This window comes from Astyanax mexicanus, chromosome 6, assembly GCF_023375975.1.
Source record: "Astyanax mexicanus isolate ESR-SI-001 chromosome 6, AstMex3_surface, whole genome shotgun sequence".
NCBI classification, from domain to species: Eukaryota; Metazoa; Chordata; class Actinopteri; order Characiformes; family Acestrorhamphidae; genus Astyanax; species Astyanax mexicanus.
This window is the reverse complement of record NC_064413.1, coordinates 48,900,676-48,917,625: the sequence shown is the minus strand read 5'-3', so window position 1 is coordinate 48,917,625 and position 16,950 is coordinate 48,900,676. Positions and strand designations below refer to the sequence as shown.

The window sequence follows — 16,950 nt, the reverse complement described above, 5'->3', positions numbered from 1 at the left end:
AATAATACTCTTACTACTACTCCTACTACTACTGCTACTAATACTAATATTACTAGTATTACTCCTACTACTACTGCTAATAATACAACTACTAATACTAATACTAATATTACTACTACTACTCCTACTACTACTGCTACTAATACTAATATTACTAGTATTACTCCTACTACTACTACGGCTAATAATACAACTACTAATACTAATACTAATATTACTACTCCTACTCCTACTACTACTGCTAATACTAATATTACTAGTATTACTCCTACTACTACTGCTAATAATACAACTACTAATACTAATACTAATATTACTACTACTACTCCTACTACTACTGCTACTAATACTAATATTACTAGTATTACTCCTACTACTACTACTACTGCTAATAATACAACTACTAATACTAATACTAATATTACTACTACTACTCCTACTACTACTGCTAATACTAATATTACTAATAATACAACTATTACTCTTACTACTACTAATTTTAATATTATTATTAATATTCCTGCTACTACTAATAACAATAATATTATTATTACTCCAACTATTACTGTTACTAATGTGAATAATACTACTACTACTCTTACTACTACTACATCTAATACTATTACTAATACTGGTGCAAATTCTTTTATTACTACTACTAATTCTTATACTACTAGTATCACTAATATTACTCCTACTAATGTTAATATTACTACTATTACTCTTACTACTACTGCTACTAATACTACTACTAATACTGCTGCTAATTATTGAATTACTACTACTATTTCTGTCACTACTAGTAATACTCATATTACTCCTACTATTACTGCTAATAATACTACTAATAATATTAATATTACTACTACTCCTGCTACAAATACTCTTACTACTAATACCAATATTACTCCTACTTCTACTGCTACTGCTACTAATATTACTACTACTCCTGCTACTAATACTCTTACTACCAGTACCGATATTACTCCTACTACTACTACTGCTACTAATACTGCTACTTATACTAATCTTCTTACTACTCCTGCTACAAATACTCTTACTACTAATACCAATATTACTCCTACTACTGCTACTAATACTAATGCTAATATTACTCTAACTACTCCTACTGTTACTGCTATTAATACTACTACTAATAGTAATACTACAATTACTGCTACTTTTGCTATTGTTACTTCTAACACTAATACTAATATTACTCCTAAAACTCTTGCTACTACTACTGCTATCAATACTACTAATACTAATACTACTATCACTCCCATTATTACTCTTGCTACTACTACTAGTACTATTACTGCTATTAATGCTATTACTAATACTACTATTACTCATACTATTTTTCTTGCTACTACTACTATTTCTATTACTGCCATTAATGTTATTACTAATACTATTATTATCACTGCATTACAATTGTTTTATAATTTATTCATTATCTGGACATGGTGTGTCGAGAACGAGTAATAATTAAAAAGCAGATTTAGCTATCTCTAGCTATCTAACTATCTTTCTTAAGCAAATAACTAAAGTAGCAAACTTTGGACACCAGACACGTCTGGACTGATTGATTACCTAGGTAACATATAGTTAAATATAGAATTTAAATTTCAGGTCAAACTGCTTCTTTAAAGTTATAAAGCATGTCAGAAGGTATGATCTAGCTGTAGTTCCTCCTAACAGGATGGATCAGGAGGAGGATCATGAAAGAGGAGATGTCATACCTCTCGTCATGACGATGCCCGCCAGGCCTTTGTGGCATGTGTGAGCCAGAGATGAGCAGCCAATCAGCTCACTGTATTTCTCCCTCACCAAATGAAATACAGCGTCCGCAAAGTCCTGTAACACACAAGCCCACAGTTCATCAGTTCTCCATAGAGCAGCGTGCAGCCTGGTGATCTGCTGGTGAAGTTCTCGTACTACAGGCCCACCAGTAGCTCTGAATTAACATATATTACACTGAGCTATTGTTTAAAACTGCTGCTGCGGTGCTGAAAATGAGCCTGTCAGTTGCTGTGACAACAGAGACAGAATGGATTCACTTTAAACTTCATTATAACACACTTACCACTTAGTTTAACCCTTACAAATCTAATCTAAATCTAATCTAACTATATCAGTGACACATGCATCTAAGCACGGTACAACAATAATTTAAATACTTGATTTAAAAAATATAAATATATGTACTATTTTAAACAATGTAGAAAATATAGATACAGATGCAGGTATGGTAACTATATGATATATCGAAACTTCTTACAATGCATTAATAATTATACAGTTTCTCAGTCATTTCTTACATAAATTTTAATATTACAGTTCATTCTATTTACAATATGTTCAGATGGTAAATAAAATGACAGAAAAATATGGTTAAAGAAGTACAACACAGGGAAATCTATTTAAAAGGATTGTACACACCACAACAGGATTTTAACTTATATATATATATATATATATATATATATATTTTTTTTTTTTTTTTTTTAATCTTTCTCTGTAAACTCTGAATCTGAGAAATAATGTATATGATATTTCGGAGGTTCTAAATTTCTAAAACTTAATTTTACATAATAATGTAATTTCTTAATTAAAATAACATTTTATGGCATGCATATACAGTATAGAATGTGTTTTGGTTTTTTAACATGTTTTTATGTTATAATTTAGAATAATTCAGTATGTGTTCCTGTACGGCAGGAGTCGGCAATAGGCAGCATAAGGCTTCTGGCCTGTGAGGTTTTTTGAACTATAATGAAAAAGAAAAAAAGTAAAAAATAAAATACTTCTTTGGCGAGTTTTTGTTTATATTCCTCCCCAGTCGCGCTCAGCGTGACTTTAGTTTCCGCCCGTTTTAATTTTTTCGTAAGTTTTTGTGCTTCCTATCTTCTTATAGGAGCGTTTTTTTTCCCAGCTGTGTCCCAATTCAGCGGTAGTGTATTGGACTTGGTTTGCAGTGTGTTTATTTATTATTTTTATTTTTTCTTGGGTTTATCTGCTTTGAGATCAACTGTTCTGCAATTGGGTTCAACAACCCTCTGGGCTGGAGAGCTACTGGAGAGTCTGTAGCACCCATTACACTTCATTTTCCAAAACTGTGGTTTGGAATCTGGTTAATTGCCGACCCTGCTGTATAGCTTGAATATGGTCTTTAATATTACATTTACAATGTAAAAACATCATAAAAACAAAGAAAACACTTTGAATGAGAGAGCAGAGGTGTGACCAAACTTTTGACTGATACTGAATAATACAATCTGATTTGAAAAGATCTGATTTGGCATGTCCACACACAGCCCTGAAAAAAAAAAAATCAGATTTGACTCATTTTAGCCTGGTATACAACAGATACAACATATTCCCAAACATAGTCTACCAACCTGCCACACATACAATTACACAATTACAATTGTATTTATTTTGGGTAAAATCTGAGCAAATTCTATTAACTATGAGTCACATTAAATCTCTAATAAAGCTACAGCATGCTCTTTTGCTGGTACTAGTATTGTTTGGTGATGACTGCATGTTTAAAGGGTTACACTACAAGGACACAGCCATTATATGATAAATGGGAATTCTCAAGGCTAGAAATCATGTTTTAATTTTTAATTAACAAAGAATAGCTTAATAAACTCCAGCGCTGTTTGCAAGGTCAGACTGTAGTGTAGCCGCCGGTGCTCTCTCCTGTGTTCTGCAGTGCACACACATGTTCCCTCTGAACGATTACTCTAGAACCGGGGCGTACACTGACACGAATTAGTGCAGGGCAGTACCGTGTGTCACAATACAGCCCGGTTCTGGAGTAATTGGTCAGAGGGAACATGTGTGTGTGTGTGTGTGTGTGTGTGTGTTTGGATGAATCTTAGTCTAAGACACTTTCACTAATGAAACTAAGCGATTTGTTTAGTGACATCGGATCACGCTGTCCATTCAACCATCTGTCCACTGCTGCGAGGGGTGCTGTGTGTGTGTGTGTGTGTGTGTGTGTGTGTTCCAGGGCAGCAGCCGCTGGAAAACTCAGCCGGCTGAAAAATAGTCTGGCCTCTGTCCCCGAAATCACAAAATAGGTGCAGCCCAAATCCTGCCCAGACTGCGGGACAGATGTTCAAGCAACCTGTGTGAACACACACACACACATATACACATATACACACACACACTTTACACACACACAAAACATGGCCTCTGCTTCAAAAACTATATGCTTATTGCATGTAGCGATTAGCAGCTTAGGCCCTGATAAGCACACACACACACACACACACATATAGGGCACACACACACACACACACACACATATATATAGGGCACACACACTCTTTACACACACAGACTTCACAACATGGCCTCTGTTTCAAAAACTATATGCTATTGCATGTAGCAATTAGCAGCTTAGGCCCCATCAAGCACACAAACACACACACACACATATAGGGCACACACACACACATATAGGGCACACACACACACTCTGTACACCCATTCACTTCATACCACTATGCATGGCCTCTGCTTCAAAAACTATATGCTATTGCGTGTAGCAATTAGCAGCTTAGGCCCTGCCCCGATAAGCACACACACACACACACACACACACACACACACACATATATATATATAGGGCACACACACACATATAGGGCACGCACACACATACTCTTAACACACTCACACACACACTCTGTACACACACTCGCTTCACACCACCATGCATGGCCTCTGCTTCAAAAACTATATGCTATTGCGTGTAGCAATTAGCAGCTTAGACCCCGATAAGCACACACAAACATATAGGGCACACACACACACACACACACACACACACATATAGGGCACACACACACTCTGTACACACACTCACTTCATGGCCTCTGCTTCAAAAACTATATGCTATTGCATGTAGCAATTAGCAGCTTAGGCCCTGATAAGCACACACAAACACACACACACACACACACATTTTACACACACACACACACACAGACACACACACCATGCCAAATGAGGATTATGAAGGAGCAGAAGCTGCATGGTGGCCAGGCAGCTGGTGGAGTGGGGCGCAGACTCAACACTGGTCATGTTTGGAGACAGCACACAGTGGCATGAATGTGGTGGGCGGTACGAAGCATATGCCATCTTCGAGAGTCTCTCTCTCTTTTTTATTTCTCTGCCCTCATTCTGCCTCTCTCTCTCTCTCTCTCTCTCTCTCTCTCTCTCTTCGTCTGTCTTTCTGTGTGCTCCTCTGGAGGACGTTTACGGCCCATGGCAGCGAGTAAGCTGAATTAGGGGCTGGTGATAAGGCCCCGTCACCGGCTTGCCTGAATCTCAGAAAGTGAGATATGACGTACCATCGTGACACCAGGCACTGAGAAATCCCCAGCACATGAATCTGAATAATAACGGGAAGTTATAAATAAAAAAACCCACATTGACTTTTTGTGTCTGTGTCTAATAATTATATACTACTGGGAAAATCGAATGTTTGCAATCCATATGAAAAAAAATACTAGAAACTCACAGACACACACTGTCTTTAAACAATGCAAACAACAATCTGATTACACTATAGCAACCATTTAGGATATCTGAGCAACCACCATACATTGCCTAATCATCTCCCTGAGATACCACAGCAACCACTTAGAGCAAGCGATTCAATCCAGTGCAAAATATATCACACTAATATATCATATGCCTTATGAACAGACTAAATCTAAGTTTGTGGATATATTGTGTAAACCTGATATTTTACATTACTGTGTTTTTAAAACAATATTTCACTAAACCGTTCATTTAAATAGCCAATATATTATTTACTGAACTGTTCCTTTAAGTATCTGGTATTACACTGAACTGTTCCTTTAATTACCTGATATTACACTGAACTATTCCTTTAAAGAAAATGATATAATTCTGAACTGTTTCTTTAAATATCTGACATTTTTCTGAACTGTTCCTTAAATTACCCAATCTTTTACTGAACTGTTCCACACACCTAGATTTTACATTGACATGTTTCTTTAAATACTCAATTTTACACTGAACTATTTAATTAAATACCTGATATTACACTGAACTGTTCATTTAAATAGGACATATTATACTAAACAGTTCCCTTTAGTGCATGATATTACACTGAACTGTTCATTTAAATATCTAATATTTTACTGAACTGTTCAGTTAAATACCCAATATTCTACTGAACTATTTATTTAAGTACCTGATATTACACTGAACTGTTCCCTTTAGTACATGATATTACACTGAACTGTTCCTTTAAATAACCAATATTTTACTGGACTGTTCCTTTAAGTACCTATTTTTTTATTGAAATGTTTCTTTAAATAACTAACAATTTGCCCAACTGTTCATTTAAATACCCAACATTTTACTGAACTATTGATTTAAATACCTGACTTTTCACACAGATTCTTTTAAATACCCAATATTGTACTGAACTGTTCCTTTAAATACCCAATAATTCACCCAACTGTTCCTTCAAATATCAGGAATCACTAAAATGATCCTAAATAGAGAAGTTAATTGTAATTCAGAAGTTGATGATCTTCTAGTCTAGTGTTAAGCTCACTAGTCTCCTGTGCAGCAGATTTTAAGGTCTCTTTACTCTGTAAAAGTGAAGCATCTATAGATTCGCTCTGATTAAAACAGACAAACCAGCAGCAGAGACACCTTTAAATGTCTCTCGCTCGTAATTAAACACCAAGCCCAATGTCACCTTAATAAAACAGCCTTTATTGGTGACATTAAACGGATTAAGAGGGATGCCAAACACTGCCGCTACTCAGAGAGGAAGGCGTGGGCTATCGTTGGCCTCAGTCCTGGCCTCAGTCACCGAGCTGAACCTCAGAGAGACTGGAGTCACGGAGCCCAGCCTCAACATGCCTGATACGAGAGGAGGAACACTCTGATAAAACAATTCAACCTGATGAGAGAGGAGGGGAGACCTTACATCACAATTAGAGAGAGAGATAAATTAATACTAATTAATTTATAATATTTTTAAAGATATATTATATATATTCAAAGATGGGTAGAGGATTTCTAGTTTGTCAACAATGTTTAACAATGTTTATTAAAGAAAAATGGAAAGGAATCTCCATATTTACCCTTTACCTATATTTACTGTGCATAGCAAAATTAAACCATTCACGGAATGGGGAGGAATTTCAGAGTGTAAAGAGTAAAAGCACATGTCTAAGCTAAAAAAAGCCTGTACTACTGTATTACTCACCTTTATCACCAACAATCTCTACAATACAGAGTTACTATATTCACTAATACCAATTACAACTGTACTGTACACAATACAAGCCTTATGTTCACCATGTCCAGAAGCTCGGCCCATTTCTCTACAATACAGAGTTACTATATTCACTAATACCACTTACAACTTTACTACTGTACACAACACAACCCTTATGTTCACCATGTGCTTTATCAACAACAAGCTCTATAATACAGGTCATATATTGACTAATATAATTTACTATTCATTTTGTGGTATCATCTGAGCCAAAATATCATTTAAGTGCTGTAAGAAAGAATGATAACATTGCAAGACAATTAAGATTGATTGTCCCATCTTTTTGGAATGTACTACAGGTCTGAAATGCAGGAAATCATGTTTATTAACAAATGAAAACAAATTAAATATGTTGGGTGAATATTGGGCGAATGAAATTAAAAGGAAATGTTAGAAACAGTTTTTTTTTTCCTAATTACAGATATGTTGCTCCAAATGAGTAACTATAAAAATATATTATACATTTTTAAGCATGAATGAAATGTGACCATGTTGAGTTGAGAGCAGCAGGTTTCCAGAATTGTGTATTTTTAATATGGCAGGAAAAGTCAAATCCATACCTGAACTAATTATAATGCTTGACACCAATTACCCTCATTCTGAGAGGTCATTAGCCTGAAGGGTCCAACACTTTTTCCACCAGTGACCTTCATCAATAAACACTCTACACTGTCGCCTGTGTTGTTTATTAAATAGAACTTTAATTAGACCTTTAATAAAGAGGAAAAAACACACAACATCCAGTCATGCAGATTTCTTCTTCACATCATCTAGAGATTTTGACTGTTTTTCACTAGAAAAGCCAACCAGGTACTTCAAGACTTGACTACTGCAACTCCCTACTGGCTGATTCATTGTGCAGCAGCTCAACTCGTCTTCAGTTTTTCCAGTCCAGTTTTCCATTCAGGTAAAGCCTGAATATACTGCAACTGTTGCACATGTTTCCTTTTAAAGGAGCACTAAACCCCCTTATTGTATCTGACTCCACCCTCAGCTCAAATTTGGAAAAGGCAAAAATGGGACGGGTAGTTTGGGAGGGGCACTGGGTGATGTATGGGTTTAGAGGCAGGGCAGGAGGGAGAAATTACCACAATAAAAGAACTGGTGTGTTTTATTACTTTAAAGCCTTTTTTTTGTTTTGTTTAAATGTATATATTCAATTTGTAGCTGAAGCTGTGAACATGGTAAAATGAGATCTTACTGTCAGGACTCCTGTGATCGTTAGGTGTTCACACTTGAAATGTCTAATCTTTTTTTTCTTGAGCCATCTTGAGCAATCTGATTTTTAGGTCAGCTGATCAAAAAATACTAAACTGCACTATTAGCTGTAGCAAACTAACTGCCTCAACTAACATTATTAAGTTCTTTTTAAAAGTTGATCTAACTAAATAATCTGTGTTGGCAAAATGTAAAATTAATGTTGCTGAGAGTTAAAGTTAGAAATAGACTGACCCCCTTATACTTGATGGCAACAGTCTGTATCAGTAGCACTTTGAGCGTCCAAAGCCACCAGAATTGTGGACGACCCCACCCACCCCTCACATGGACTCTTCACTCTGATTCCATCCGGCAAAAGATACAGGAGCATCCGAGCCTCCACTACTAGACTCTGCAACAGCTTCTTCCACCAGGCAGTCAGACTCCTCAACACACAAAGAGACAGAACTGAACCCCACCCCACCCACCACACACACACACACACTCAGCACACAGAGACTGAAATGTCTCTATCCCTATCAGCAATATTTGCTGCTACTCCCAAAAAACTATAAACTCTCTACCTCAGTAACTGCTGTGATTATATATGTTCTATGTGTTACAGTATGTTACACATCTCTGCACCTTATCCTCACTATACACATTAATATACCGTATCGGTACTGCACTGTCATGTCTTTTAAACTGTCTCGTCTTTTGTATTTATTGTATTTATTGTTATTTAGTGTTATAGTTTTATCGACACTCCTGCACTTTATGTTGTCTATTGCTTGTTGTTCCATGTTGCATCATGGTTCCGGAGGAACGTAATTTCATGACACTGTGTACCTGTACTCAGATGTAATGACAATAAAAGCCTCTTGACTTTCCTGACTTTTCTAAGCCACTCTGAATAAGGGCATCTGCTAGAAACCGTAAATCCAAATGTGAGCCGATCAAAACACTGATGAGTTTTAAAACCTCAGATCTGAAAAATGTTCCTGTATCTAAACAACAGAACATGCATATCTGCACACCCTGTAAACTGCAGCTACCTCAGGACACACTGTTAAAATAACAGGCTTTGATTTAATATGCGTCCACATGGCCCATTAATTGTCCACATCTCTCAGCAGCCTGTCTGCACACTGACCATTAGTGGCAGTCAACTCATCTGATTCCATTTAAAGTTACGTAACACAAACCCAAGCACTTTATCTAAAGCTGTATTCACTAGATCTCAACACAGCAGCGTTCTGCACTCAGGTAATGCACTGAAACGAAGTGCAGGGATGACTCGCTTACAGCACCCTTAAAAAAATATGTTCTGTATTAAAACTGCTTCAACAAATCATTACACATGCTGAGGTGTTGGGCTGCCTGATAATGCAAGAAGAAGCTAGAAAAAAGAATCTGGTCACTTAATGGGAATTTAATCTGAATTGTTTATGGATATGCTTTTAGGTGTATGTATTTACATACATTTACTTGGTAGTCAAGACTACACTGTAGTCAGGGCTGATATCCAACCACTTTTTGAGATGGAATTTGCTAATTTGTGCATTAGAATTCTGTTTTTTGTCTGTAATGCACAAAAAAGAAGATTATTCTAATATTCTATTTTTTTAAAAATATTCTACTATAAAATCTGTATAGCAACTAAATCCAATTAACTATAATATTTAATCTTTTTTTTTTATTTCCATTTCACTGAAAGCTTGTGTGTAATATTTTATATTTCAGAAACCATCCCTAAAATTGTTAAAAACATGATTAAAAGTGTTCTAAATCACATTAAATTAGTAAAAAATTAGCTGTTAATATGCATCAATGGCTCTAGTACTACTGTTCTTCCAGTGTTTTTGCGGTGGGTTGGGCGGCCAAAATACTTCATTTTATGAGATGAAATGCATAAAGCTTAAACCTTTTAGTCAACAGTTATATATATATATATATATATATATATATATATATATATATATATAATTATTGTATTAAGATACTATGGGAAGAAGGAAAAAAAAACTCTACCAGTCAAAAGTTTGGACATACACCTCTGTCTGGTCCTGTCTGCAATACAGCACTGCTGTTACAGTACAGCTCTACAGCAGCCGTCCCCATCCAAAAGGAAGTCTCCTTGTATATTTCCAGCTAATGCAAAATGTCAGCTGCAGCAGCACCATCCTCTCCCTTCAGAAGTCAATATTGTGGCAGGAACACAAATGTCAGCAGGGAAATTTTCACTGCTCCCTGACCCACAAGCCTGTCCCTCTGGGGCCCGAGGGCCGGCCGAGGGGCTTCAACAACGGAGCAATATTCCTCTAGCAGTGCTTAGCACACTGCAGGTGAGAGGACGGAGAGAGACACCCAATAGAGTCTCAATTAGAGATTTTATTGTTAATCTGCTCTACAAAAGTATAAATTAATATAATAATATACTTAAATGTATAGTAATGTATTATTTTAAATTATTCTGCATTGTAGATTAATACTAAAGTCATCCACACTATGAAGAAAAACATAGAAATGATTATTAATTATGTTACAGTGTTAAAGTGTTACCTTCAGTTTCCTCTGCTGAGACTCGCAAAGTCAGAGCTCACCTGCCTCTTAAAGTTAATGGCAAGTGACACACTGATTGGTTTATTTCATGTTACGCCCAAAACACACCTATGATTAATTAAGAGACTTAATACATATATTTTGCGCATTTTGAATCTTAATTAATTATTAAACAAAAAAGTGTTAAACAAACCAGAATATGTTTTAGATGTTTTTAGATTCTTCAATATTGCACCTCTTGCTTAGATGACAGATTTGAACATCTTGGCTGGATTGTCTCAGTCAGCTTTATGAGGTAGAGTCACCTGGAATTCAGTCTTTCAGTTAACAGCTGTGCTGAACTTGTCAAGAGTTAATTACTTGAATAGAGTTGGTACACAGGGAATAGCCCTATTTGAGTAATGCTCTAAGGCATATAATGAAAAGCAAGAACAACTCAACTAAGTACAGATTAAAAATACTGAATAAGAAATGAAGATCAGTCAATTTGAAAGTATCATCAAGTGCAGTCACAAAGACTATCCAAAATGTTATGATGAAACTGGCACTCACCAGGACTGCCTTAGAAAAAAAAGACCAAAAGTTAAGTTCATCAGAGTTTTCAGCCTCATAAACCACAAGTTAACAGCACCCCAGATAAGTACACCTAAATGCTTTACAGGCGTGACTGGTACTGTATATATATATATATATATATATATATATATATATATATATATATATATATATATATATATATAGCATATTTTTCATATTGTTTCAATGTTTTTTTTTTTATTTTATTTTATTTTTATCTTTTATCTGCCAAACAATCCAGTAGAGCCGTCAGTAATCATAGTGTGAGGTGGAAGTTCAACTGCAGTCCAACTGCTCCTCCAGACAGGGGCTATGAGCCGTCAGTGTTAGGGCAGTGTTACAGGATGCTGAGTGGAAGACACTGACTGAGAGAGACAGACGTTACGTAATCTGAACAAGCCTGTCAAACTCAGTTAGAGGTGTTAGGAGAGTAAGAGCTCTTTGAAGAGCTCTGTCTTCAGGAGTTTATTAAAGATAGTGAGAGATTCTCCTGATCTGGTAGTGGAAGGTAGTTAGTTAGAGGTGTTAGGAGAGTAAGAGCTCTTTGAAGAGCTCTGTCTTCAGGAGTTTATTAAAGATAGTGAGAGATTCTCCTGATCTGGTAGTAGAAGGTAGTTAGTTAGAGGTGTTAGGAGAGTAAGTGCTCTTTGAAGAGCTCTGTCTTCAGGAGTTTATTAAAGATAGTGAGAGATTCTCCTGATCTGGTAGTGGAAGGTAGTTAGTTAGAGGTGTTAGGGGAGTAAGTGCTCTTTGAAGAGCTCTGTCTTCAGGAGTTTATTAAAGATAGTGAGAGATTCTCCTGATCTGGTAGTGGAAGGTAGTTAGTTAGAGGTGTTAGGGGAGTAAGTGCTCTTTGAAGAGCTCTGTCTTCAGGAGTTTATTAAAGATAGTGAGAGATTCTCCTGATCTGGTAGTGGAAGGTAGTTAGTTAGAGGTGTTAGGGGAGTAAGTGCTCTTTGAAGAGCTCTGTCTTCAGGAGTTTATTAAAGATAGCGAGAGATTCTCCTGATCTGGTAGTAGAAGGTAGTTAGTTAGAGGTGTTAGGGGAGTAAGTGCTCTTTGAAGAGCTCTGTCTTCAGGAGTTTCTTAAAGATAGCGAGAGATTCTCCTGATCTGGTAGTGGAAGGTAGTTTGTTCCACCATTGGGGAACTCTGTTTTTAAGACCCTTTCTCTAAATAACAGACCACGTTTACAATCTCACTGTTCTTAATGCTCTTAATATTCAATTAATAGCTCAATGACTTAACCGTAATTACAAAAAGCAATACAAAGTAATTTATTTTATGTATTTTATTATACATGACTAATTACATTAGTAGAAACAGCATCTATACTTTGTGTGAACTGGTTTGACTCTGTACTGTACTGGTGACTTTGTTTGATTCCTTATTGATATATACTGTACATGCTCAGCTACCTTGTTAAAATTAAGATTGATTGATTGATTGATTTGATGGCAGTAACTTAGACAACAAATATAAAGGACAAATTCGTTTAAAATCATTTTTATAAAGTTAAATCTAAACAAATCATTTTTATGTTTATAAAATCGATCATTATAAATTAGAGTAGCACTTTCATTTTTAGGTTAAGGGTAAAACATTAACATTTTACTTAATTTGAATTTGATCGTGGTTCTTTTTTTATTGTGTCAAAGTTACAAAGTTCATATCATGATGAATGGACCAATAGAAATGCTGTAAATGCTTTTCATTAAAATTTAAGAAAATTCTTTCCTTCTCTATAGATACAAGGTCATTGTGTAACACTTTTATAAAATTTGAGTGCAGTCAGTCTGCCTGCTCTGGACTCTGAACTACTCAAAGACTCCAATTCCCAGCATGCACTTACATCACCTACACTTCCTGACTTGGCTGATCTTGTGATGCTACAGTGTTCCCCCTCCCCAGTTACTGATTGTTTTCACCTGGCCTATATAGTATAAATACTGCTCTGTTTGCTCTGTTCCTTGTCAAGTATTGAATCTGAATCTCTTCTCAAAAGTGTTTCCTTTGTTTTTTATTGCCTTTTGTTACCAAATTGTTTCTGTTTCCTACTCTTGATTTTTGCTTTGAAAACTCTATTGTTTATTCCTTTGCCAACCATATATGTGTAACTTTTGATTAATCTTTTGCTCTGCTTGAATTTTTGCACCAGGAGTGACATAAAGTTATCCAAAAGCAGTGTGTAAGACTGGTGGAGGGGAACATGCCAAGATGCACGAAAACTGATATTAAAAAACAGCGTTATTCCACCAAATATTGATTTCTGAACTCTTAAAAATGATTTTTGCCTTGCCCTCTCTTTTGTTTATTCTGCTGCTGACCATTTTTGTGTACTACTCTTTTTCCTAAGCCCTTTCTCTGCTGAATTTGGTATGTTGATTATATTTGCTGCCATATTGTTACTGACCCTGCCTGTCCCTTACTACTCCTGTAAGCCTAGTCCCATTGTAAATAAACTGTGTGTTTAGTATCTGTGTGTGTATTTTGTGTGTCTGGCCAGCATGACAGTAGTAGTGTTTCAGCCTGGAGGGAATGACAGAACCAGTGATTCTACAGCTGGTACAGTACTTTTTTTGTAAAATTACTACTTAATGTGGTTTCAGAGCCTGAGCTGCAGGAACAGTAGTTTAATATGATAGAGGCTTTTCTTTTTCTTGCCGTAGGGTAAGCTCTATTTTCTTTAAAAACATGCACCTCATCACTGATTTGTTATTACAGGAGGAATAATATGTCAGAGTATTTCTAAAAGAGGGTTATGGCTAAATTAAATGATTTTATGTCATTAGAGAATGAGTGCACTCCATTTTATTAGATAGGCCATTCCAATAAATCTCCTTTAACAGATCCAGGGAAATGCAATAAGCTGAAATTCTGCTGCAGGACATCGGCGGCGGTGGTGGCAGTGTTGGCGGTTGTGGTGGCAGCGGTGGTGGGGGGGGGCTGGCATGATACATTTACAATTAACTCCTGTCATTGTGGTAACATACATTAGCAGCAGTGCAGCCGTGACGGCAGAGCACGCTGCAAATCTGCACTTCAGGAGAATCCAATCACATGAACGTGTGTGTGTGTGTGTGTGTGTGTGTGCTGGCTCTACACTCCCCCTGCACCTTATCAGAGCCTGGCAGAGCAGCGGTGGCTCCAGAAAAATGGGGCCACGTCTTATATTTCTTTATAGAGGTATTTAACAATTCATTCTCTAAGTTTTAATAGTGTCTTGCTGGTGGTGTATCATCTCCCCGCCTTCCGCTGAGGATGGCCTTTAGAAAGTGGATCTCCATTCAGCAGCTAAAGCCCCTCCGCTGGAGTTTTTTGGGGGAAATATCTCTCAGTGCGGGACCTCAGCAGACACTGCTGTCTGTTCTCAGCAAACCTGCACTGTTAAACCCTCTCTGAGTCTTTTTACTCTACTTGTGTGTCATTCTTTACAACTGAACTTTAACTGGGGCTGAATAAAAATGCCTCAAACCAGGCCTAGAACCCAACCAGACCCTACACTGACCTGAATCCTGACCATAACCTGAAATAACCAGCACAGGTACAATTTAATAGGCATTAAATAATAAGGGCTCTAAGTGGTCCAGCAGGCTAAGTGCTGCTACTATGATCAGGAGATTGCCAGTTCGAATCCTGTTTATGTAGCTCGCCATCGGCTACCGGAGCCGGAGGTACAGTAGATGGCGCTCTTTCCCCTCATCACTCCAGAGGGTGATGTCGATCAGCACAAGGCTGCATCTGTGAGCTGATGTATCAGAACCGAGTCGCTGCGCTTTCCTCCGAGTGCGTTGTGATGCTGATGGGCAATGCTGCATCATCAGAAGTTCGAGAGAGGCGGAGTCTGACTTCACATGTGGCATGTGCTATTGTGAATAAAAAAATAAATAAATAAAATAAAAATAAAAAGCAAAGAACAGTTTTTATGAAGATTTTGACAGATTTTGCCATGTAATCCAGATAGATCAGGATTACACCTGACAGGACAGGACACTAATCCATCACAGGGCAGACAGACAGAGACAGCTATTTTTTTGCACCACGAGTGGCATAAAGTTATCCAAAAGCAGTGTGTAAGACTGGTGGAGGAGAACATGCTAAGATGCATGAAGTGTTCAACCTCACTCACCAGATAACCCCTCACAATTTATACATATGTGTGTGTTTCCAGATTATATTGTTCGCTATGGTTTTTTGGCATTCACAGTACCAGTCAAAAGTTTAGACACACCTCTCAGTTAATGTGTTTTCTTGGTTTTTATGATTTTTCACATTGCAAATTCAATATTGAAGACTATATTAAAGCTATACTGAAAGAGAACCAGTGTAAAGTTAACCTGAGTATGTTTTTTTAATATATTTTTAATATATTTTTTATTTGTTTAAAATATTAATCTGCATGTAGAATGTAGAAAATAAAGAAAAAAATTGAAGAAAATGTGTGTCCAAACTTTTGACTGGTATTGTATTTAATATTAAGGTGAAAAAAAGCAGTCAGGGTGAATAGCTGGGTCTCATCAGGTTGGGATAAATATTTTTATAAGCTCCAGCATGTGTTACTCTTGCCGATGCTGTTTTACAGAGCAGTGATGTGATGCATGAAGTGTCTCTCTCTCTCTTTCTCTCTATCTCTCTCGTCCTGCTTTTACAGTTACTTTTCCTTTGTCTAGCTGACAAAAAAAAAAAAAACTCTTGCTGACAAAGCCCCTCCCTGCAAGATGAACTGTGTACAGCTTTTGCAATGTCGCCTCAAACCGTGTCCAACCTTTCTGTGTGTGCAAGGTCCAGATGGCCCTGCAGCTTGTGAGACAGATTTTCAGCCAGCCATGCTTTTAGCTCCATCAGCAGGGAGCTGTCAGTCAGATCAGCCTGGCTGGACCAGCAGTGCCATGAAATTTACTCCACTCTCCCACCTCCAACCTTCCTACAACTGCTCTCAGCTCCATTCAGACTCCCTCCAGCCTTTACAGAGCTAGGGTACAGGGTACAACTCCACGTATAACCCATTCAGACTCGCCCCAGCCTTTTACAGAGCTAGGGTACAGGGTACAAACCCTCTTATAACCTATTCAGACTCCCTCCAGTCTTTACAGAGCTAGTGTACAGGGTACAACTCGTCTTATAACTTATTCAGACTCACCCCAGCCTTTTACAGAGCTAGGGTACAGGGTACAACTCCACGTATAACCCATTCAGACTCACCCCAGCCTTTTACAGAGTTAGGGTACAGGGTACAACTCCTCTTATAACCTATTCAGACTCAC

The 16,950-nt window shown here is 37.1% G+C and overlaps 1 protein-coding gene across 1 annotated transcript in view; it reads right to left on the bottom strand.

The window, feature by feature from the left end:
• Nucleotides 1–16,950, bottom strand: part of adarb2 (adenosine deaminase RNA specific B2 (inactive)) — a 323,936-nt gene that overhangs the window by 47,525 nt on the left and 259,461 nt on the right. The window contains exon 4 of the mRNA XM_022673388.2: nt 1,746–1,860. Coding sequence (XP_022529109.1) covers nt 1,746–1,860 — 115 coding nt within the window. The remainder of the gene's footprint in view (nt 1–1,745; nt 1,861–16,950) is intronic.